Genomic DNA, 23,757 nt, shown 5'->3' with positions numbered 1-23,757 from the left:
GGGGGGAGTGTCTGGACTGGAAGGGGGGAAAGAAAAAAGAAAAAAAAGCGCGGTGAGCGTTTTTCCACCAATGGAAGAAAATCTAATTGGGGTTTTAAGTCATTTTCTACCAAAAAAATTCAGATTTGTACATTGATGGCATTAGATGTGGCTTGGGAGTCAAGTGGTTAAAATCTGTGCAAAAATGGAAACAAATGACTCCGGCAGAAAAGTGGTTAAAGTGTATGTAATCATGGAGTTTGGTATTTCTTTTTTTTATCATTTTTGAAATATTTTTTGTAACATTTTCTGTTTTATACGTTTTTTTTATTATTTCCTCAATGCCGTTCATTGCACTGTTACTACGTGTATTGTATACCAGACAGTTCTTGTTCAGGGCAAGTCTATAAATGAGGAAAACCTGAGCAGGGTGTATAGCCTCCTCCCACCTGCAGCATAGTGGTATGGTCCAAGGTGAAGGTCTGGTATCTGAAGGGCACATAGACGGTCTCTTTGGGTCTCAGGTACAGTTGCGGTGAAGTACTCTGCTGATCGATGTGAAACATATTCTCCTCTATGGGGGTTGTTGTGTTTGTCAGTTCTTTAAAATGTCTCCACTCCTGTGTGTCCACAATCACCCTGAGAGAAACACAGACCGATCACATCAGTAAGGAATGCCTTCTCCAAGAGGACCTGTCACTGTGTAGCAGACATAACAATACTCGGGAAGGGGGCAGAGAAACGCAAGCAGACCAGACCTGAGTAAAATGGAGCAGTTGACCTGTTAGGACTCATGCGCACTGTTCTTGCGCACTGTTCATGTAGGCACGATGCATGAGCTCAGGTGTTTCGGTGTGGGTGAAAGGCCTGGGTGCACCGCCCAGCCCTGCTGCTGACAGCCTGCAAAGTTCGATCAAGGCGGCTGGAGGGTGCACTGAGTGCTACTCGTTTTTAGAGCAGTATTCGCCCAGGGATGAGTACTTGGAATGCAGACTGGATTTCTGTTGCAGGTATTCCTCCCTGGACGCATACTTCCCCAATCTGACATGTTCTTTGTATGTACTTATCATTACAAAATATATTACTGAGAAAAAGTTATAGGCAGGTGTGATTAATGCTATAAAAGTAAGAAAGCTTTCAGAAATATCTATTGTAATTGTTCATTTTTATCAATTTACAAAATGCAAAGTGAGCGAACAGAAGAGAAATCTAAATCAAATCAATATGGTGTGACCACCCTTTGGCTTCAAACCAGCATCAGATCAATTCATCAAGCTCTTTTGAAGAAGCACAAGGAAATGGGCAATGTTGAGAATAGATGCAGTGGTCGGGTAATGTTGAGGAATGTAGACACAGTGGTCGGGTAATGTTGAGGAATGTAGACACAGTGGTCGGGTAATGTTGAGGAATGTAGACACAGTGGTCGGGTAATGTTGAGGAATGTAGACACAGTGGTCGGGTAATGTTGAGGAATGTAGACGCAGTGGTCGGGTAATGTTGAGGAATGTAGACGCAGTGGTCGGGTAATGTTGAGGAATGTAGACACAGTGGTCGGGTAATGTTGAGGAATGTAGACGCAGTGGTCGGGTAATGTTGAGGAATGTAGACACAGTGGTCGGGTAATGTTGAGGAGCGTAGACGCAGTGGTCGGGTAACGTTGAGGAGCATAGATGCAGTGGTCGGGTAACGTTGAGGAGCGTAGACGCAGTGGTCGGGTAATGTTGAGGAGCGTAGATGCAGTGGTCGGGTAACGTTGAGGAGCGTAGATGCAGTGGTCGGGTAACGTTGAGGAGCATAGACGCAGTGGTCGGGTAACGTTGAGGAGCATAGATGCAGTGGTCGGGTAACGTTGAGGAGTGTAGACGCAGTGGTCGGGTAACATTGAGGAGCGTAGACGCAGTGGACGGGTAATGTTGAGGAGCGTAGACGCAGTGGACGGGTAACGTTGAGGAGCGTAGACGCAGTGGTCGGGTAATGTTGAGGAGCATAGACGCAGTGGTCGGGTAATGTTGAGGAGAGTAGACATAGTAGTTGGGTAACGTTTGGGAATGTAGACACAGTGGTCGGGTAACGTTTGGGAATGTAGACGCAGTGGTCGGGTAACGTTTGGGAATGTAGACGCAGTGGTCGGGTAACGTTTGGGAATGTAGACGCAGTGGTCGGGTAACGTTTGGGAATGTAGACGCAGTGGTCGGGTAACGCTGAGGAGCGTAGACGCAGTGCTCGGGTAACATGGAGGAGAGTAGACGCAGTGGTCGGGTAACATGGAGGACATGGACATGGAGGTCGGGTAACACGCAATGGTCAGCCAAGGAAACATTATGTGGCAGATGGAAGACACATCATGCTTACTTCCTTTCTACATCGGAAGATGTCCAGTAGCACCATCAGCACAGAACTGGAGGGATCCAGTGGGACCCGGGTACACCATCTACTGTCTGGTGAAGACTGGCCAGAAAAGATCTTCATGGAACCATTGCAGCCAAAAAACCAAACCTCCAACATGGAAAGAAGACTAAGTGACTCAACTATGCAGGAAAACATAGTAATTGGGGTGCAAGAAAATGGCATCAGGGGCTCTGGACTGATGAGTCACAATATGAAATATTTGGCTGTAGCAGGGGGCAGTTTGTTAGTGGAAAAGCTGGAAAGCGGGACAGTAATGAGTGTCTACGGACAACTGTGAAGCATGGTGGAGGTTCTTTGCAAGTTCGGAGCTGCATTTCTGCAAATGCAGTTGGAGATTTGGTCAGGATCAGTGGTGTCCTCAATGCTGAGAAATACAGGCAGATACTAATTCATGATTCCATATCATCAGGGAGGCGTGTGATTGGCCCCAAATTTATTCTGCAGCAGGACAACCACCCCAAACATACAATCTCATTAGGAAGTATCTTCAGTGTAAGGAAGAACAAGGAGTCCCGGAAGTGATGGTTTGGCCCCCCCAGAGTCCTGATCTCAGCATCATGGAGTCTGCCTGGGATTCCATGAAGAGACAGAAGGATTGGAGGTGGCCGACATCCACAGGAGATCTGGGCTTAGTTCTCCAAGATGTACAAAGGACAACCTACCTGCCGAGTTCCTTCACCGGGTGCAAGTCTACCTAGAAGAAGGCAAAGGGGTGGGGTCACACCAAATATTGAGTGGATTCGGATTTCTCTTCAGTTCATTTACTTTCCATTTTGTTAATTGATAAAAATAAACTTAACACTTTGATTTCTGAAAGCTTTCTTCATGTACAGCATCTCGTCACACCTGCCTACGTAGAACCTTGCATGGTACCATATATCTGACTCTAGGTCCAAGGTGAAGTTCCGAGAGTGACGAGGAGTGGCGGGCTTAGACTAAGATCCACAGCTGTGACAGGTCCTCACCAATCATTGCACAGCCGTGTGTGGATGACAGGTCCTCTTTGGGCAGAGAAGATTCAGGACAGGATAGGTCTTACCTGAGGTCCGCGTGATCAGTCTCGATGGAGACGGTGTACTGCACGTTGTACGGGTTCTTCAGCTGAAACTCAAAGAACTCGGCGGTGCCCAGAGTGGCGTAGACGGTGTAATTTGAGGTAATGGCCTGATTCAGCATACCGGAGATACACTCTGCTTTGGTGCGCTCTCTGTATGCTTCAATGATCTGCAAATCTCTGGTGTGCTGAGTGCGCTCCTCGTGTGGAGACTGGAGACAGGGAAAGAAAAAAGACAAACAGCTCAATAGACGCTCCTGTATAAAACATCTGAAGAGCCGCCACTCACTGCAGGGAGCAGATCCACCCAACTCGCTCCCAACTCCAACCCAACATTCTACAATCTCTGAGAAACTAGAGCAGCTTGCGTGCCAGTCCCTCCCAACAGACACAAGGATGACAGCGTCCAATGAGAGTCCAGTAAGTGACAAGGGGAAGGCGCTGACGCGTTCCGGGGGATAGACATACCCCTTCCTCAGGGTTTGGATTTCAGATAAAACCATAGAAGAGAGACAGCAGAAAAAAGACCAAGTGGTCCATCTATATAATTTTTTTTTATTTATTTTTTTAAACAATTTTTTATTAACTATATATATATATATATATATATATAAATATATAACATTTATTTATTTTAATTAACTACCGTATATACTCGAGTATAAGCCGACCCGAATATAAGCCGAGGTACCTAATTTTACCACAAAAAACTGGGAAAAACTATTGACTCGAGTATAAGCCGGTGGTGTCAGTGGGGGGAGGAATAGTGCCCCATCGTTGGTGTCAGTGGGGGGAGGAATAGTGCCCCATCGTTGGTGTCAGTGGGGGGAGGAATAGTGCCCCATCGTTGGTGTCAGTGGGGGGAGGAATAGTGCCCCATCGTTGGTGTCAGTGGGGGGAGGAATAGTGCCCCATCGTTGGTGTCAGTGGGGGGAGGAATAGTGCCCCATCGTTGGTGTCAGTGGGGGGAGGAATAGTGCCCCATCGTTGGTGTCAGTGGGGGGAGGAATAGTGCCCCATCGTTGGTATCAGTAGGGGGAGGAATAGTGCCCCATCGTTGGTGTCAGTGGGGGGAGGAATAGTGCCCCATCGTTGGTGTCAGTGGGGGGAGGAATAGTGCTCCATCGTTGGTGTCAGTGGGGGGAGGAATAGTGCCCCATCGTTGGTGTCAGTGGGGGGAGGAATAGTGCCCCATCGTTGGTATTAGTGACACCAATGATTGGGCACTATTCCTCCCACTGACACCAATGATACTTACCTTGCTGACCCCTGCTCCAGCCTGGGCTCGCTCGCTCCCTCTCCCATGGTACACACTTACCGGTCAGATGTCTTCCTTCTCCGGCCGCTCTCCTCCTCTTCACTCGCTCGATCTTCACGGTGCCGCTCGGCTCCTCCTCTCCAAGCTCCACCTCCTCACCGGTGATTGGGCGCCTGTGTGCCTCTGCTGAGCTACAGTTCCGGCGGCCAATCACCGGCAAGGATTGATCCCGGGGGTGTGTCCAGATGACAGGGACGGCATGTCATCCCGCCCACACCTGGAGACGCTGACTCAAGTATAAGCCGAGGGGGCCGTTTTTCAGCACAAAAAATGTGCTGAAAAACTCGGCTTATACTCGACTATATACGGTAATATGTTTATATCTAAAATTTATTTTCATTAACTCATTTATTTCATTTTTTTTCTCCCCCATTGTTACATATGTGTATATATATATAAGACCATGTGGTCCTTCGAGTCTCCCCCTATATATAGAAATGTTTTTTTTTTTCATATATATATATATATATATGTTAGTTAATTAATATAAATAATTAATTTGTATACAGTTGTGTTGAAAATACTAGCAGTCAGACATCACTAACCGGATCAATCTCTGTTTTTGGTGGAAATGATATTTCTACATGGCAAATAATTTCCTAGCAGGTGTAGTAGAGTCATAGAAATCCAACAGACCCGACAGTCATGACATGCATGCTGCTGATTCTGTGTCATTGAATCACTCATTGAAAGGGGCATGTTCACAATAATAGCCGTGTGGAGTTCTATTAGTGAGGTCATTCATTCTTTGAGAAACAGGTGGCAATTATTGCCCTTATTTAAGGAAGGAAGGCAGCAAATGTTGGACATGCTGGTTACAGTGCATTTCTCTCTGAAATTCTGAGGAAAATGGGTCGTTCCAGACATTGTTCAGAAGAACAGCGTACCTTGATTAACAAGTTGATTGGAGGGGAAAACATATAAAGAAGTGCAGAAAATGATCGGCTGCTCAGCTAAAATGATGGCAAATGCTTTAAAATGGCAACCAAAACCTGAAAGACGCGGAAGAAAGCGAAAAACTACCATTGGAATGGATAGAAGAATAGCCAAAATGGGGCGGACTCAGACAACAATCAGCTCCAGGAAGATGAAAGAAGGTGTGACGTTCCCTGTGAGGACTCAGCCAACAATCAGCTCCAGGAAGATGAAAGAAGGTGTGACGTTCCCTGTGAGGACTGTTACAATTAGAAGACGCCGATGTGAAGCCAAGCTATCTGCAAGAAGTTCCCGCAAAGTCCCACTGTTGGGAAAAAGACGTGTGCTGAAGAGGCTACAATCTGCCAAAGAGCACATTGACCGGCCTAAAGAGAAATGGAGGAACATTTTGTGGACTGATGAAAGTAAGATTGTTCTTTTTGGGTCTAGTGGGCGGAGACAGTTTGTCAGACGACCCCAAACACTGAATTCAAGCCACAGTACACTGTGAAGACCGTGAAGCATGGTGGTGCAAGCATCATGATAGGGGGATGTTTCTCATACTACGGTGTTGGGCCTATTTATCGCATACCAGGGATCATGGATCAGTTTGAATCCATCAGAATACTTGAAGAGGTCATGCTGCCTTATGCTGAAGAGGAAATGCCCTTGAAATGGGTGTTCCAACAAGACAACGACCCCAAACACACCAGTAAACGTGCAACATCTTGGTTCCAGACCAACAAGATGGACGTTATGGAGTGGCCAGCCCAATCCCCGGATCTTCATCCAATAGAAAACTTGTGGGGTGACATCAAAAATGCCGTTTCTGAGGCCAAACCAAGAAATAGAGAAGAACTGTGGAATGTGGTCCAATCATCCTGGGCTGGAATACCTGATCACAGGGGCCAGAAGTTGGGGGACTCCATGCAACACAGATGTACAGCAGTTCTCAGAAACAGTGCGACTACAACCAAATATTCATGAAGTCATTCAAAGGAAAGCAAAATCTTCAAACATTTCTCAGTTTATATAGTGAATGTTTGAGTTTGTAAAGAAGAATACAAACACGGACATTTTTTTGAATATATTAATATTCACTTTTCTTCCATTTTTTTAGAGGAACAACACAAATTTGATGTATTTTTCTTCATGTTGTGATTTGGAATAGAATGTGTCGTGTTCCCAATGCATTTGTGTGGATGGAAATAAAAGGATTAGAAGGATTTTCAGCTTTACTCACTTTTTTCATCACACTGATGTTATTTTGAACACAACTGTATATAGATAGATAATAGATAGATAGATAGATAATAGATAGATAGATAATAGATAGATAGATAATAGATAATAGATAGATAGATAGATAATAGATAGATAATAGATAGATAGATAGATAGATAGATAGATAATAGATAGATAGATAGATAGATAGATAGATAGATAGATAGATAATAGATAGATAATAGATAGATAGATATTATTTATTTATTTATTTTAAACAATTTTTTTTTTAATTTACTAATTTATTTTCTTTTTTACTTTTTTTTTCCTCTGAATACTGGACGACTGGCTACCTATTAGAGGCAATAGTACGGGTCCACCAGTCAGTCAGTACATCGATTGTGGCCCATTATCTGGAAAATCGTTGTACAGGGTGCAGCTGGGCGTGGCATTGTTACGCACGTGACAGCAAGGTTTTAGATTGGCTGGTCCTTCGGTCACGAGTTTGGTGAGAAGGGCTGGGGTCTGATGCCGTGATCGTCACAGATGTCTCTAACCACACACCCAATGACATTAGATTCACATCTGTGCGGGTGGTGCCGCTGCGGATCCGCATGAAAATCCGTGCAGCCTCACCATCCGCACAGAGGAATGCGGACCCGCGGGCGGGTGCCATTAGTTCCGCCCGCACTGGAAAACGCAACCGTACTGGGAACCTCGGCTGCGTTTTTCGAAGAAGTGCCGGGACTTCTTCCCTGTGTGTCACGGGGCGCGGGAGTCCATTCAAATGACTGGGCTCTCATGCCTGCGCAAAACGCGTCCCGCACGGCCTCATATATATGAACCGGGGGTGAATGGTTCAGCCTGCCAAGTCTGTGACATTGATCCCCTCCATCCCTCTACAATAGGGGGCTCTTCTTACCAATAAGAAGGACTTTCTGTTGATGAGGTTCTCTTGCGACTCGATCTGTCTGACCGCCATCATCCTCTCCATCTTGCGCCTGTAAGAGGCATCGGTCTCACTGTTTGGCTGCTGGTAGGCCATGCTAGCCTCCTTCATCCGGCCGTACAACATGGACGCCAATTCGCCGTCTAAGTCGGCCAGCTTCTGAGCCTGGGAGACATTCTTCTTGGCTGAAGGCACACAAAAGAGGACAGTAAAAATGATGGCTGCGCTCAGTCGCACAATGACTCGCTAATAGACGTAATTGATCCTGAAGAGACTCATCAAAGGCGCGGTAATCAGCGTAGCCGCGGTGCGAGGTAAGTCGTTTTGTGTGTGACTGGCCTGTGCAGTAAGTGTAATTAAGCTGGATTGTCAGGCCTTGTCGCAGTGCGCACCGCTTTACACACAGCCGTCTTTCCCTTCGCCAAGAACATGTATGGCTTCCATTGTCTGCTACCATTTGGATCGCTTCATCATTTGTCAGTCAAAATTAATCACCTTTATACAGCTTCTAATCATACGGCAGATGTATTGCGTCGGGTTCTATGGGGATAATTAGATTTCTTTTTATCATTTAATATAATAAATTATGTTTTTTTTGCACCTATAAATCTGATCAATTACATCCTAATCAACATTTACCAAGGTGCCACGGACAGCTGCCAAGCTTTGACAGAAAGGCAGCTGATTTCAGCGTTCCTGTGCGCTTTACAGCTCTCCAACCCTCACCCGCACAATCCGGCACGCACAATACGGCGTGAAGGACTCAGGCCTCATTCACAGGGGCGTACTTAAGGTGGAACTCTGGGCTAGAAAGAACAAAGCTTGAAACAGCTCCCCTCCGTCCCCTTCTACCCACATGGAAGAAAAATATATTTGAAATATATTTTAAAAATATTCTTCCCAAATATATTGACGTATATTTGAAATGCTACAATTTTGGCCGTATTCAATATATTTAAAAATATATTTCAATAAATATATATATATTATTATTATTATACAGGATTTATGGTGCCAACAGTTTGCTCAGCGCTGTACAATATAACGGGAGACAATACAGCAACAATACAGTTCAATACAAAAGGGTTAGGAGGGGCTGATCCTGGGAGCTTACAATCTAGGAGGGAGGGGCTGGTGGTACAAAAGGTAATAACTGTGGGGGATGGACTGGTAGGAGGAGTAGAAGATCCCATTATTAGCTGAGGGCAGGATAGGCTTCCCTGAAGAGATCGGTTTTCAGAGATCACCTAAAAGTGAGCAGAGTGGGCGATAGTCTGATAAATTGGGGTAGAGAGTTCCAGAGGATGGGGGAAGCTCTGGAGAAGTCCTGGAGACGAGCGTGGGAGGAGGAGACAAGGGAGCTAGAGAGCAGGAGGTCTTGCGAGAAGCGGAGAGGACGGTTTGGGTGATATTTGGAGACAAGATTGGTGATGTAATTTGGGGCGGAGTTATAAATGGCTTTATATGTGATTGTTACTGTTTTGAATTTTATTCATTGGGCAATGGGAAGCCAGTGGAGGGATTGGCAGAGAGGGGTGGAGGACACTGAATGGAGGCCAGTGGAGGGATTGGCAGAGAAGGGAGGAGGACACTGAGTGGAGGCCAGTGGAGGGATTGGCAAAGAGAGATGGAGGACACTGAGTGGAGGCCAGTGGAGGGATTGGCAGAAAGGGGTGGAAGACACTGAATGGAGGCCAGTGGAGGGAGTGGCAGAGAGGGGTGGAGGACACTGAATGGAGGCCAGTGGAGGGATTGGCAGAGAAGGGTGGAGGACACTGAGTGGAGGCCAGTGGAGGGATTGGCAGAGAGGGGTGGAGGACACTGAGTGGAGGCCAGTGGAGGGATTGGCAGAGAGGGGTGGAGGACACTGAGTGGAGACCAGTAGAGGGATTGGCAGAGAGGGGTGGAGGACACTGAGTGGAGACCAGTGGAGGGATTGGCAGAGAGGGATGGAGGACACTGATTGGAGAGCAGTGGAGGGATTGGCAGAGAGGGGTGGAGGACACTGATTGGAGAGCAGTGGAGAGATTGGCAGAGAGGGGTGGAGGACACTGAGTGGAGACCAGTAGAGGGATTGGCAGAGGGGATGGAGGACACTGAGTGGAGACCAGTAGAGGGATTGGCAGAGAGGGGTGGAGGACACTGAGTGGAGACCAGTGGAGGGATTGCAGAGAGGGGTGGAGGACACTGAATGGAGGACAGTGGAGGGATTGGTTGAGAGGGGTGGCAGATACAGAACGGTTAGTAAGGTGGATGAGTCTGGCAGCAGCATACATGATAGACTGAAGAGGGGATAGCCTGCAATGAGGTTGGCCAATGAGGAGGGAGTTACAATAGTCCAGGCGAGAGATAACCAGGGAAGGAATATGTTGCTTAGTGGTTTCCGGGGTTAGGAACGGTCATATCTTGGAGATGTTATGGAGGTGAAGTCTACAAGATTTGGACAGTGATTGGATTTGGGGACAGATGGGAGTCTAGGATTACACCTAGTACCCTGGCATGAGGGGAGGGACTATATATATATTGTATGTTGAAATGCGTTTTTATTAGAAAACATATTTAAAATATTTTTAAAAATACATTTCAAATATACTGTATATGTCTTTAGCCTCCCTAGCGGTCTGATGATGTCAGTATTTCTGTGCTCAAAGCGGTACTTTTTTTGCATGGAAATATGTTGTTTTTTTATTGTAGGTCTGTAATTTTTAGGAATAACTCACTGAAATCTGTCCGAACAAGAGTCTAGTAAACATCCCGGGGAGGATAAAACTTGAAACACGAAATCATAAATTATAATTTAATAAATAATCATAAAAAATAATAATAAATGTAATTCAATAATATAATCACCAAAAACACTGAAATGTGAAATATAGCGCCAAGTTGGCCCATCGCTGAGCTCAGTCGCAGAATCGTTTTCAGTGTCTGATGAGGAATTTCCCCCACCAATCATTATCACTCAATTCTGCAAGTGGTTCTGATTTACTATCGCTGTTCTCTAGCCGGTCTAAAACCGCGTCTGACCTAAAGGGAAGCTTTTTGGACGCCATGGACGTTTCTCAGTTTCCAGGCAGAAAGGGCGGTAAAAATGCAGGCAGGGCGCCGGACAAAGCACTCGGGACACAATGTATGTGAAATGGTTTGATACAGGAATGTTATATTATGTGATTTTAGTGTATTTAGTGAATGTCACTTTTTGACATTTTTGAATTTCCCGCCAGTTCCGTCCCCCGTACGTCCCGACGTCGCAGGGAACGGAACCCGGAAGACAGATGCCGGCATCGGCCGGAGGAGATTGCCGGGGACACTGCAGGGGGGACATCGCGGGAGCGCAGGACAAGGTAAGTGATCGAGGGATCCCAGAGCTGGAGGGTGTTCCCGAGTGTAGCTCGGGGGGGGGGGGGGGGAGTTACCAATTATGGTGCTGAAACTTTACCCCGAGCTACACTCAGGAATACCGCCAGGGGGGTTATAACTGCTAATCTACATTTTTGGAACGCATTTACAAACATATGTTAAAACAAAATCGGAAGAATAGATTTAAAAAAAATATATATTTTTACAAATATTTTTCATATATCTTCTAATATATAAAAAAACACATTTCATCGTGCAGTGTATATACATGCAGTCATCATCACCTATCAATCACCTCCGAAAAACAACCCAAATGCGGATCGTTTTTTAAAGCAGCGATGGGTTTGGACGCACTTAGCCTAATAGAAATATAAACTGAAATTACATTAGAAATGAAACGTTGTGAATGGATGAGGACAATATTTCTCATCTCTGTAAATACGTACCGGAAAAGGGTCGGCTTGAAAACAGGCTGCCTCCGTGAAAGCTACTTCTACCGTCATGGGAAGTGATGACACGGGACCGCGAAACGGGAAGAGACTCGGATCGCTTTAATCTCTGGTCTGTAAGGCGACCTGTAATAGAAAAACATCGCTGAGTCCCGCCTCACTCACATCATCACACATATGTCATAAAGTGTTCCTGAACCCCCAACAGTATAATCAGTCTGTAGATGCAGCAATGCACGCTTGTTGTACTCACTGTGGAATCTAAGGGGTTAATCCTCCGCATTGTGTACAAAGGCTGTTTGATCCTCTCTTCTCTGATCCTCCCCTTCTTCTACTGTCCCCAATCCATCTGCTGATAGTACAGAGCTCTAAGAGTCACTCTGCACATGCTCAGTTTGGTGAGTATTGCTAGAGAGTTTTTTTTTTCTTGGGAGAGTGCATGTGATCAGCACAGGGCCAATCAGCGCTGTCCAGACAGAGGGTCAGGGGTCATGCAGACTCATAGGACAATCAGGCGAGAATGAAAAGCTTTAACCAGTGCTTGGCCGTACACTGATAGAAGTCACAAGACTGCTATATACTATAATGTACAGCGCTGAGCAAACCTTTTGGCGCTAAATAAATACAGTATAATAATAATAATAATATACTGCTAATGAGGGGAGAGCGGATATAGTGAATGCGGGGTCCGGGGAGAGCGGATATAGTGAATGCGGGGTCCGGGGAGAGCTGATATAGTGAATGCGGGGTCCGGGGAGAGCGGATATAGTGAATGCGGGATCCGGGGACAGGGGATATAGTGAATGCGGGGTCCGGGGAGAGCGGATATAGTGAATGCGGGGTCCGGGGAGAGCGGATATAGTGAATGCGGGGTCCGGGGAGAGCGGATATAGTGAATGCGGGTTCCGGGGAGAGCGGATATAGTGAATGCGGAATCCGGGAAGAGCGGATCTAGTGAATGCAGGGTCCGGGGAGAGCGGATATAGTGAATGCGGGGTCCGGGGAGAGCGGATATAGTGAATGTGGGGTCCGGGGAGAGCGGATACAGTGAATGCGGGGTCCGGGGAGAGCGGATATAGTGAATGCGGGGTCCGGGGAGAGCGGATATAGTGAATGCGGGGTCCGGGGAGAGCGGATATAGTGAATGCGGGGTCCGGGGAGAGCGGATATAGTGAATGCGGGGTCCGGGGAGAGCGGATATAGTGAATGCGGGGTCCGGGGAGAGCGGATACAGTGAATGCGGGGTCCGGGGAGAGCGGATATAGTGAATGCGGGGTCCGGGGAGAGCGGATATAGTGAATGCGGGGTCCGGGGAGAGCGGATATAGTGAATGCGGGGTCCGGGGAGAGCGGATATAGTGAATGCGGGGTCCGGGGAGAGCGGATACAGTGAATGCGGGGTCCGGGGAGAGCGGATATAGTGATAGTGGGGTCCGGGGAGAGCGGATGTAGTGAATGCGGGGTCCGGGGAGAGCGGATATAGTGAATGCGGGGTCCGGGGAGAGCGGATATAGTGAATGCGGGGTCCGGGGAGAGCGGATATAGTGAATGCGGGGTCCGGGGAGAGCGGATATAGTGAATGCGGGGTCCGGGGAGAGCGGATATAGTGAATGCGGAATCCGGGAAGAGCGGATCTAGTGAATGCGGGGTCCGGGGAGAGCGGATATAGTGAATGCGGGGTCCGGGGAGAGCGGATATAGTGAATGCGGGGTCCGGGGAGAGCGGATATAGTGAATGCGGGGTCCGGGGAGAGCGGATACAGTGAATGCGGGGTCCGGGGAGAGCGGATATAGTGAATGCGGGGTCCGGGGAGAGCGGATATAGTGAATGCGGGGTCCGGGGAGAGCGGATACAGTGAATGCGGGGTCCGGGGAGAGCGGATATAGTGAATGCGGGGTCCGGGGAGAGCGGATATAGTGAATGCGGGGTCTGGGGAGAGCGGATATAGTGAATGCGGGGTCCGGGGTTTAGTAACACAAAAATAAAGTAAAATAAATCTATTACAAATCAAATGGAAATAACCCCAGATATGGGTGGAAGCAAAGATGGAATTTAAATGTACCTTCAGTGTATATTTTCAATACTGACAATCATTTATAAACAACAAAAACATTGAGTATAGTGTATATATATATATATATATAAAACACTCCAAAGACATGCTGGGTGCAGGGGTGGACTGACAACTCATGGGGCCCTCGGGCAATAGGGGATCATGGGACCCCTGTGTCCTTGCCTAAACTCAAAAAAGCCTATGAAAAAGGTACCAGAGGCATCTCTTGGGGCCCCCTACTGACCCCGGGCCCTCGGGCAGTGTCCGAGTTTCCAAATGGTCAGTCCGCCCCTGGCTGGGAGGTGAATTGGCTCGTGTCTATATTGGCCCTAGTATGTGTATGTATGAATGTAAGTTAGGGACCTTAGCTTGTACGGGGGCGGGGACTGATGTGAATGCACAATATACAGTTGCAAGAAAAAGTATGTGAACCCCTTGGGATTACGTGGAGTTTTGCATGAATTGGGCATAAAATGTGCTCTGAACGTCATCTAAGTCACAACAATAGAAGAACACAGTCTGCTGAACATAATACTACACAAACATTAGATGTTTCCATGGTTTAATTGCACATAACATGTAAACATTCACAGTGCAGGGAGGAAAAAGTATGTGAACCTTTGGACTTAATAACTGGTTGACCCTCCTTTGGCAGCAATAACCTCAACCAAACGTTTCCTGTAGTTGCAGATCAGACCTGCACAACGATTTGGAGTAATTTTGGAGCACTCCTCTTCACAAAACTGTTTCAGTGTAGCAATATTCTTGGGATGTATGGTGTGAATCGCTCTCTTAAGGTCATACCACAGCATTTCAATGGGGTTGAGGTCAGGACTCTGACTGGGCCACTCCAGAAGGCGTATTCTGTGCTGTTGCAGCCATTGTTTTGTTGAATGACTTGTATGCTTTGGGTCATTGTCCTGTTGCATCACCCATCCTCTGCGGAGCTTCAGTTGGTGGACAGATGGTCGTACGTTTTCCTGCAAAATGTCTTGATAAACTCTGGAATTCATGTTCCCATCAATGACAACAATCCGTCCAGGGCCTGAGGCAGCAAAGCAGCCCCAAACCATGATGCTCCCTCCGCCATGTTTCACAGTGGGGATGAGGTTTTGATGTTGGTGTGCTGTGCCTTTTTTTCTCCACACATAGTGTTGTGTGTTCTTCCCAAACAACTCAATCTTGGTGTCATCTGTCCGCAGTATATTTTGCCAGTAGTGCTGTGGAACATCCAGGTGCTCTCTTGCAAACTTCAAATGTGCTGCAATATTCTTTTTGGACAGCAATGGCTTCCTCCGTGGTGTCCTCCCATGTACTCCATTCTTGTTTAATGTTTTCCTTATTGTAGATGTGTCAACAAAAATGTTAGCATGTGCCAGAGATTTCTGTAGGTCTTTAGCTGACACTCTGGGATTCTTCTTTACCTCATGCAGCATTCTGTGCTGTGCTCTTGCAGTCATTTTTACAGGACGACCACGCCTAGGGAGAGTAGCCACAGTGCTAAACTTTCTCCATTTGTAGACAGTCTGTCTTACCGTGGACACATGAACATCAAGGCTCAAGGAGATACTTTTGTAACCCTTTCCAGCTTCATGCAAGTCAACAATTCTTGATCGTAGGTCTTCTGAGAGCTCTTTTCTGCGAGGCATGGTTCACATCAGACAGTGCTTCTTGAAACCAGTAAACCCAAAACAGGTGTCAGCAACACATCCAATATCATCACACTGATTGGAGTCAAGGTTGGCTCACTCCTGGCTCCAATTAGCTCTGGGAGAAGTCATTAAGCTAGGGCCTCACATACTTTTTCCTCCTTGCACTCTGAATGTTTACATGTTATGTGCAATTAAACCATGGCAACATCTAATGTTTGTGTTGTATTATGTTCAGCAGACTGTGTTCTTCTATTGTTGTGACTTAGATGACGTTCAGAGCACATTTTATGCCCAATTCATGCAAAACTCCACGTAATCCCAAGGGGTTCACATACTTTTTCTTGCAACTGTATAATAAATAAATAATGTGTGTGTGTATATATATATATATATATGTGTGTGTGTGTGTGTGTGTGTTAAAAAACAAATGCCATCAATAAAACTTCACAACCAGATTCCGCGTGGAATAAAAAACAGTCCACAATGCACAGCACTGAACACCGACATGCTTCACAATGGGTAGTCTCTTCTTCAGGATAGGCGCTGAAATATGAGGTTATTCGCATCATCCGATTTAAATTTGCAAAGATCTACCGACAAATAATTACGTCAGATAATTATTAGTTGAAGGGTTCGAGGTGAGCCTGTGTATGAAAAGCGCTGCGTAAATCGACGGCGCCATACAAGTACCTGATATCGAAGTGGTTAAAAAAAACAAACAAACAAGTGATTACATAGTTAGTCTGGCTGAAAAAAACACAAAAGTCCATCCGGTTCAACCATAGCAAAAAAAAAAAAAAAAAAGTTATAATCCTACACACCCTGATCTATTCCCTTTAAATGGCCTCCACCCCCTCCGTACAAACACCCTCCATGCAGACGCTTCGTGTTATATTTCTAAACTGCCTCGTGTTTATGACATAACCTTCCCTCTTACTAATACATCAAAATGACCCGCACCGCTAATAAAAATCAAAAAGCATAAAATGAATAAAGGAATAAAATATTGCGGCGCTCTGCCGTACAACAGCCGGGCGAGCGCTCGTCTCTGGGCTTTGATGTACAGGCAGCCTCCAGTGGCTGGAGACGAGGCGGGCTGTAAAAAGCTTGACAACTTCAAAGAATGTAAAAACCATGTTGTCAACATTCTATCGGCGCGGCCGGCCTGTGAAAGGGATGCGTTTAGCTCTATGTACAGGAGAGATGTTTTATGGATGTCGGCGATTCAATCCGTTACTCCTTGTAGGCGATAATTTTATTCCGTTTTAGCGAGGGAACTCGCAGAGGGGAAAAGAAAATGGAGACGTAAAAGGGTCCGGATAAAGGCGAAGCTCTGAGAAAAATGCCTCTTGATGTTCTCTCGCTCTTCAGACTTTAATCCCATTGTGATTGGAGGACGGAGCTGCGAGGCATATTTTGTGCCGGGTGGGATTTTTGTTTTTTTTGCTCGTTAATTCTCCCGTCGTGTTATTTTACTATTTTAACTTTTATAGGTTATTAGAGGAGAGTTCTTTACTTCGGATGGCTTAAAGGGTAACTCCACTTAGACAAAAAAGGCGAATGGCAACCCTCCTCCTCTGTAAAACCGGGAAAAAGTGGTACAGACCACAGATGGAGACTTGTTGTCAATGGCCCGGGAGCCTCCTGTGGCAAGCTGATGGCTGGAAAGTTCTGCAATGATGCCTTTGTGATGGCCCTGGAGAGCTCAGGGCTTGGAGATGGACATCACCAGGGGGGGTACCTCCAGCACTGAACCTATGTAATGGCAAGGGGTGCTGGGGTGTGCTGGAGGGTCTGTTGATGCTGGCTGCTGGGGGATCTATTGTTGCTGGGGAGAGGGGATAATTTTGTTGCAGGGGTTCTATTGTTGCTGTGGGGGTCCTATCATTGCTCAGGGAATCTATTGTTGCTGGGGGGGTCTTATGTTGCTTTGGGGATTTGTACCATCCTGACATTTGGGGGGATTTGTACCGTCCTGATATTCGGGGGGGATTTGTACTGTCCTGACATTTTGGGGGATTTGTACAGTCCTGACATTAACAAAATAAAAATCCCAGCGGTGAATAAATACCACCAAAATAAAGCTTTATCTGTCTCAAAAAATGCTAAAAAATTCATATGGGTGCCGTGTTGCATGACCGCGGTGTGACAGCGCTGAAAGCTGAAACTTGGCCTGGACAGGAAGGGGGGGAAGTGTCCGGACAGGAAGGGGGTAAAAGTGTCCGGACTGGAAGGGGGTGAAAGTGTCCGGACTGGAAGGGGGGGGAAGTGTCCGGACTGGAAGGGGGTGAAAGTGTCCGGACTGGAAGGGGGTGAAAGTGTCCGTGCTGGAAGGGGGGGGAAAGTGTCAGAACTGGAAGGGGGGGAAAGTGTCAGAACTGGAAGGGGGGGAAAGTGTCAGAACTGGAAGGGGGGGAAAGTGTCCGGACTGGAAGGGGGGGAAAGTGTCCGGACTGGAAGGGGGGGAAAGTGTCCGGACTGGAAGGGGGTGAAAGTGTCCGGACTGGAAGGGGGTGAAAGTGTCCGGACTGGAAAGTGTCCAGACTGGAAGGGGGGGAAAGTGTCAGAACTGGAAGGGGGGGAAAGTGTCAGAACTGGAAGGGGGGGAAAGTGTCAGAACTGGAAGGGGGGGAAAGTGTCAGAACTGGAAGGGGGGGAAAGTGTCCGGACTGGAAGGGGGGGAAAGTGTCCGGACTGGAAGGGGGGGAAAGTGTCCAGACTGGAAGGGGGGAAAGTGTCCGGACTGGAAGGGGGTGAAAGAGTCCGGACTGGAAGGGGGTGAAAGTGTCCGGACTGGAAAGTGTCCAGACTGGAAGGGGGTGAAAGTGTCCGTGCTGGAAGGGGGGAAAGTGTCCAGACTGGAAGGGGGTGAAAGTGTCCGGACTGGAAGGGGGGTGAAAGTGTCCGGACTGGAAGGGGGGAAAGTGTCCAGACTGGAAGGGGGTGAAAGTGTCCGGACTGGAAGGGGGGGGGAAGTGTCCGGACTGGAAGGGGGGAAAGTGTCCGGACTGGAAGGGGGTGAAAGTGTCCGGACTGGAAAGTGTCCAGACTGGAAGGGGGGGAAAGTGTCAGAACTGGAAGGGGGGGAAAGTGTCAGAACTGGAAGGGGGGGAAAGTGTCAGAACTGGAAGGGGGGGAAAGTGTCAGAACTGGAAGGGGGGGAAAGTGTCAGAACTGGAAGGGGGGGAAAGTGTCCGGACTGGAAGGGGGGGAAAGTGTCCGGACTGGAAGGGGGGAAAGTGTCCGGACTGGAAGGGGGGGAAAGTGTCCGGACTGGAAGGGGGTGAAAGTGTCCGGACTGGAAGGGGGTGAAAGTGTCCGGACTGGAAGGGGGGGGAAAGTGTCCGGACTGGAAGGGGGGGGAAAGTGTCCGGACTGGAAGGGGGGGGAAAGGGTCCGGACTGGAAGGGGGGGAAAGTGTCCGGACTGGAAGAGGGGGAAAGTGTCCGGACTGGAAGGGGGGGAAAGTGTCCGCACTGGAAGGGGGGGAAAGTGTCCGCACTGGAAGGGGGGGAAAGTGTCCGGACTGGAAGGGGGGGAAAGTGTCCGGACTGGAAATGGTTAAAGGAGATTTAAATACAGTTTTGGTTAAAGAGAAAAAAAAAAGACAATTATCAGGACAAGTAGATTGGGGCCCCGATTTATTTCCAGGACAAGTAGTTTTTTCAAAAATGTTCACACCCCCGGACCTATGAAAATCTTCAGCACTCATCTCAATAGGGCAGAAGGACGATACAACATGAACAATGGTGACAAAACAGACAGAATGTCATTAAATATAACAGATCAAACTAAAAGGTGCAGCAAATATATCACAGAGAGACATTGGCGCTCCTCGCCCGCCTCGCTCATGCCTCCCACACGCGGCTACGCTCAGGAGTCTCAGCCATCCTTGGCAAATATCCTGATTTTTTTTTTTTTTTTTCAGGTTGAATTAACAATCTGCTTGTATGATTTGCTAGTCTGCAGTTCTCTGCATTAACATTTGCATACCTCAACAGTTTTTTTTTTGTGTTTCATTTTAAATTATTTATAGAAGGCACCAAATGTAATAAACTTTACAGAGAGTGCACATTAATTACACTTCTTTTTCTTTTTTTTTTTTTATAATTCAAAATTAAAGGCAAATCCGACACCAGATGGGAACCCTAATGGGTGTTTTGGTTGATGTCATTATTTAACATTTAAAAGTTTAGAAAGTTTTTTTTTTATTTTAAAGTTTTTTTTTTGCTTTTTGCTTTTTTTCTTTTAAATAAAAAGATTTATTATAAGCTGTTCCCATGATACTCTGCTGAGCGTACCGGGCTTGTGATAGATCTCCCCAATTTCGGGCATTTGATGAATCTGGTGATAAAACAGTTTTGAAATATGAAACTATAGAAAAGTTTGTTCGAATTTTACAGGATAAGTTAGGATTTGCAGATCACTTCAGCTGTCTATATCCCTGGATCCAATCATCGCTCTGCCATGCGTTTTATAACCACTTCAATCTCTGTCGCCCCCTTCCTGCCCCGGCCATGAGACCCTGTACCCAAATTACATTTGTATCATGATTTTCATGCAGTTGGATCTTTCTTTTGGTGGTATTTCATCACTGCCGGGGTTTTCTATCTTCTGCTAAATAAACGAAAAAAGACCAAACGTTCTGAAAAAAAAAAAAAAGAAAACCTTTTTCTTCATTTCTGTTATAAAATTTAACAAAGAAGTAATTTTTCTTCTTCACTAATGAGGTGGAACTGATGAGCACTGATGAGGCAAAACTGATGGACACTGTTGATGCTGCACTGATGCACACTGATGAGGCAGAACTGAAGAGCAATGATGAGACTGCACTGATGAGGCGAAACTGATGAAGAGGCACTGATAAGGCGGCACTGATGGGCACTGAAAAGCTGCACTGATGGGTACTGATAAAGAGGCACTGAAGTGACTGCACTGACAAGGCAGCACTGATGGACACTTTTTGGCGACACTTATATGCCGCACTGATGGGAACCGATAAGTGGCACTGATATGTTGCACTGATGCACACTGATGAGGCAGAACTGATGGGCACTGATGAGGCAAAACTGATGAAGAGGCACTGATAAGGCGGCACTGATGGGCACTGAAAAGCTGCACTGATGGACACTGATAAGGCGGCACTGAAGCGGCTGAACTGACAAGGCAGCACTAATGGGCAACACTATGTCACACTGATGAGCACCAATAAGTGGCACGGATATGCTGCACTGTTGTACACTGTTGAGGCTGCAATGATGAGACGGAAATGATAAGCAATAATGAGACTGCACTGATGAGGCAGAATTGATGGGCACTGATGACGCAGAAGTGATGGGCACTGATGAGGCAGTACTGATGGGCACTGATTGGCAACACTGATATGCTGCACTGATAGGTGGGGCTGATGGGCACTGCTGTGCTGCACTGATGAGCACTGATATGCTGCACTGATGGGGCTCCACTGATAATGAGGGCACTGATGATCAGTGTAAACCTCCCCTTTTGCAGGAAAGCCCATTTTCGGCTTTCCTTTCCTCAGACAGTGACAGTGGTGGGGAAAGGAAATGCAGATAACCAGCGTTTATTTGCATGAGATCAGCTGTGATTGAACACAGCTGATCACATGGTAAAGAGCTAACACCATTGGCTATTCTTTTTCTACACAGATCACACAGTTTACCTACAAGGGTTCCCTCAAATCAGAACAGATTTCCCCCTCTACACAAAGAAGGTAGATGGAGGAATCCCCCGCCAGGATATTGTATACTGGTAGAGGCAGCTCTCAGAAAATGTTGATAAGCGGCTGCAGCTGCTGATCGATACAAAAAATTCCAGCGTATCCTTTCAAAAGAAATCGATACATTGATTGACTTCTGTGCAGAATTAACGATCACACATTGATCAAACTCGGGCCGGTCCCTGCTGGACTGGCTACATTTCCAATGGTATATGGCCGGCTTTGAACGGAGCCGCTTGATGTAGGAGGAGTCACTGCTTTGACTTATTTTTGTGTGCGTTTGTAAATGTCAGCTTGAACTATTGAGCTCTGTAAGCAATCAGCTTTTTATCACAGAAGAGCTTATGAGTCCCTCAAAGTGGAACTGAAGCACATTCTTTTTTTTTTTAATTCTTTTATTTGAGTTGCCAATGAGCCGTGTCAAATACCAGGATGACGTCGTTACTTCCTGTCATTCATAACACCACTCCAAGTACCCGAATGGGTCAGCAAACTAGTGTGGTGAGCATGTGAAGGACTGCCCCTGGGTTACGTGAGTGTCAGGACCAGATCCGAACCTGCAACCTCTGCTGTGTCTGGCAGTATCCCTTCTTGCTGAGCCACCTGAGATGCAGCACAGCTCCCATGCCTGATTGCTTAGACAACCTTGCCTTGTGTCTTGTTTTCTTGCCCCTTGAACCCTTTGCTCCTCCCATGAACTTCCTATTTTAGCTATGCCTGTGCACTTCCTGTTTTCCTGATTATTGTGCTCTCTCCAGCCAATATCTTGCTCTTGTCTCTCCTGCTGCTGTGCATATCTCCTCTACCACTCGTTACCAACCTTTGGCTTGTTCCTTGACTACACTTCCGCTTGATCCCAACATGGAACCACTTGTTTTTCCGTCCTTTGGCTTGTTCCTTGACTACACTTCTGCTTGATCCCAACATGGAACCACTTGTTTTCCTGACCTTTGGCTTGTTCCTTGACTACACCTCTGCTTGATCCCAACATGGAACCACTTGTTTTCCTGACCTTTGGCTTGTTCCTTGACTACACTTCTGCTTGATCCCAACATGGAACCACTTGTTTTCCTGACCTTTGGCTTGTTCCTTGACTACACTTCTGCTTGATCCCAACATGGAACCACTTGTTTTTCCGACCTTTGGCTTGTTCCTTGACTACACTTCTGCTTGATCCCAACATGGAACCACTTGTTTTTCCGACCTTTGGCTTGTTCCTTGACTACACTTCTGCTTGATCCCAACATGGAACCACTTGTTTTTCCGACCTTTGGCTTGTTCCTTGACTACACTTCTGCTTGATCCCAACATGGAACCACTTGTTTTCCTGACCTTTGGCTTGTTCCTTGACTGCTTGATCCCTACCTGCAATCACTTGTTTCTGACCTTTGGCTTGTTTACTGACTACGCTTCTGCTTGATCCCTGCCTGCTACATCTACTACTGGAACCCAGGCTTGCTCACCTCCTGGTGGGAGGATCCTGAGGACCATGACCTGGTACCAACATGCATCCCCATCTCCACCATCAGAAGCTCTGGTTAGCACCGGTGAGTGCTTCCAGCCCCCAGCTCAGGTGAGCCCTTGTCATCCTCCTCCAGGGTGACCTACTTGTATGCCTATCCTGCTGGCTGGTGGGAGCCTCTCTACTGCTATAGCTACTGGTCTCCAGGCTTGACCCCTGACCGTGACATTGGGAAATATGGTGCCACCTACACTGGACTGGGGAGCACCACAGCACTTTACTTGTTCTGTCATAAAATATGCAAAGGAACCCACAACTCCACCTACTGGCTCAAAAAGAAAATACGAAAAAATATGTATTGCCAAAATATTTTGCAACATTTTATTTTTAAATTCTGACCGTGGATAAAGAGAAAAAAAATGTACAAAGCTACTACACGTTCCCTTTGGACCAGAGCACTACTTTAGGCAGATCACATCACAGGTATGTTCCAAAATGGATTGGGTTCGGTTTTTTCCTTGGCATTTTGCAGGCGGTGCCCCGTGGTGGCGGCGTGGGGGAGGTTCGTTTTGAAATCTTTGCAATTTATTGAAAATAGGGGACGAGGGAAATCACATGTGCATAGGTATTCACAGCCTTTGCTCAATACTTTCTTGAAGCATCTTTTGCACCAATTACAGCCTCAAGTTGTTTTGAGTATGATGCTACAAGCTTAGAACACCTATTTTTGGTCAGTTTCTCCCATTCTTCTTCGCAGTACCTCTCAGTGTAACGGAAGCGGACCCCGACTGCACTTGGGTATTTCCGTAAGGATACCACTTCCCCGTCCGAACACCGACCACAGACACCACCGCTGACCATACAAGACTAGACAACACCAGTCTTGAAGTAAAACCAGGAAAAAGACAACTTTATTTTAACACAGATACAAGATATATACACTCAAGGGAACAACCCCCCTCCCTGCATAATGACACAGGGAGGGGCAATCCACCTTTAGTAACAAGAGACACACCAACAGACAGTCCCATCAGGAGGGAGGGCTGCTGGAAACACCCCTCACCAAGCCAATACACAAACACATACATCCCATAATAGTTTGATCCCAAGCAAGATACACAATAGAACAATGGGATGCAACCAAATGGCATTAAACAGTCCACAACCCCCCCACTTCAATATTAGGACAGATCACCC

At 46.8% G+C, this 23,757-nt stretch overlaps 1 protein-coding gene across 1 annotated transcript in view; it reads right to left on the bottom strand.

Moving 5' to 3' along the window:
* Positions 1-428: 428 nt before the first annotated feature.
* Positions 429-23,757, bottom strand: part of LOC149431275 (nephrocystin-4-like) — a gene marked incomplete at both ends in the record, with an annotated part of 178,425 nt that continues 155,096 nt past the window's right edge. The window contains 4 exons of the mRNA XM_089665727.1: positions 429-618; positions 3,428-3,654; positions 7,822-8,033; positions 11,652-11,780. Coding sequence (XP_089521853.1) covers positions 429-618; positions 3,428-3,654; positions 7,822-8,033; positions 11,652-11,780 — 758 coding nt within the window. The remainder of the gene's footprint in view (positions 619-3,427; positions 3,655-7,821; positions 8,034-11,651; positions 11,781-23,757) is intronic.

This window comes from Staurois parvus, unplaced genomic scaffold, assembly GCF_062004578.1.
Source record: "Staurois parvus isolate SC_StPar_1 unplaced genomic scaffold, SC_StPar_1.0 ptg002307l, whole genome shotgun sequence".
NCBI classification, from domain to species: domain Eukaryota; kingdom Metazoa; phylum Chordata; class Amphibia; order Anura; family Ranidae; genus Staurois; species Staurois parvus.
The sequence above is the reverse complement of the archived record's forward strand: the minus strand, read 5'-3'. Positions and strand labels throughout refer to the sequence as shown.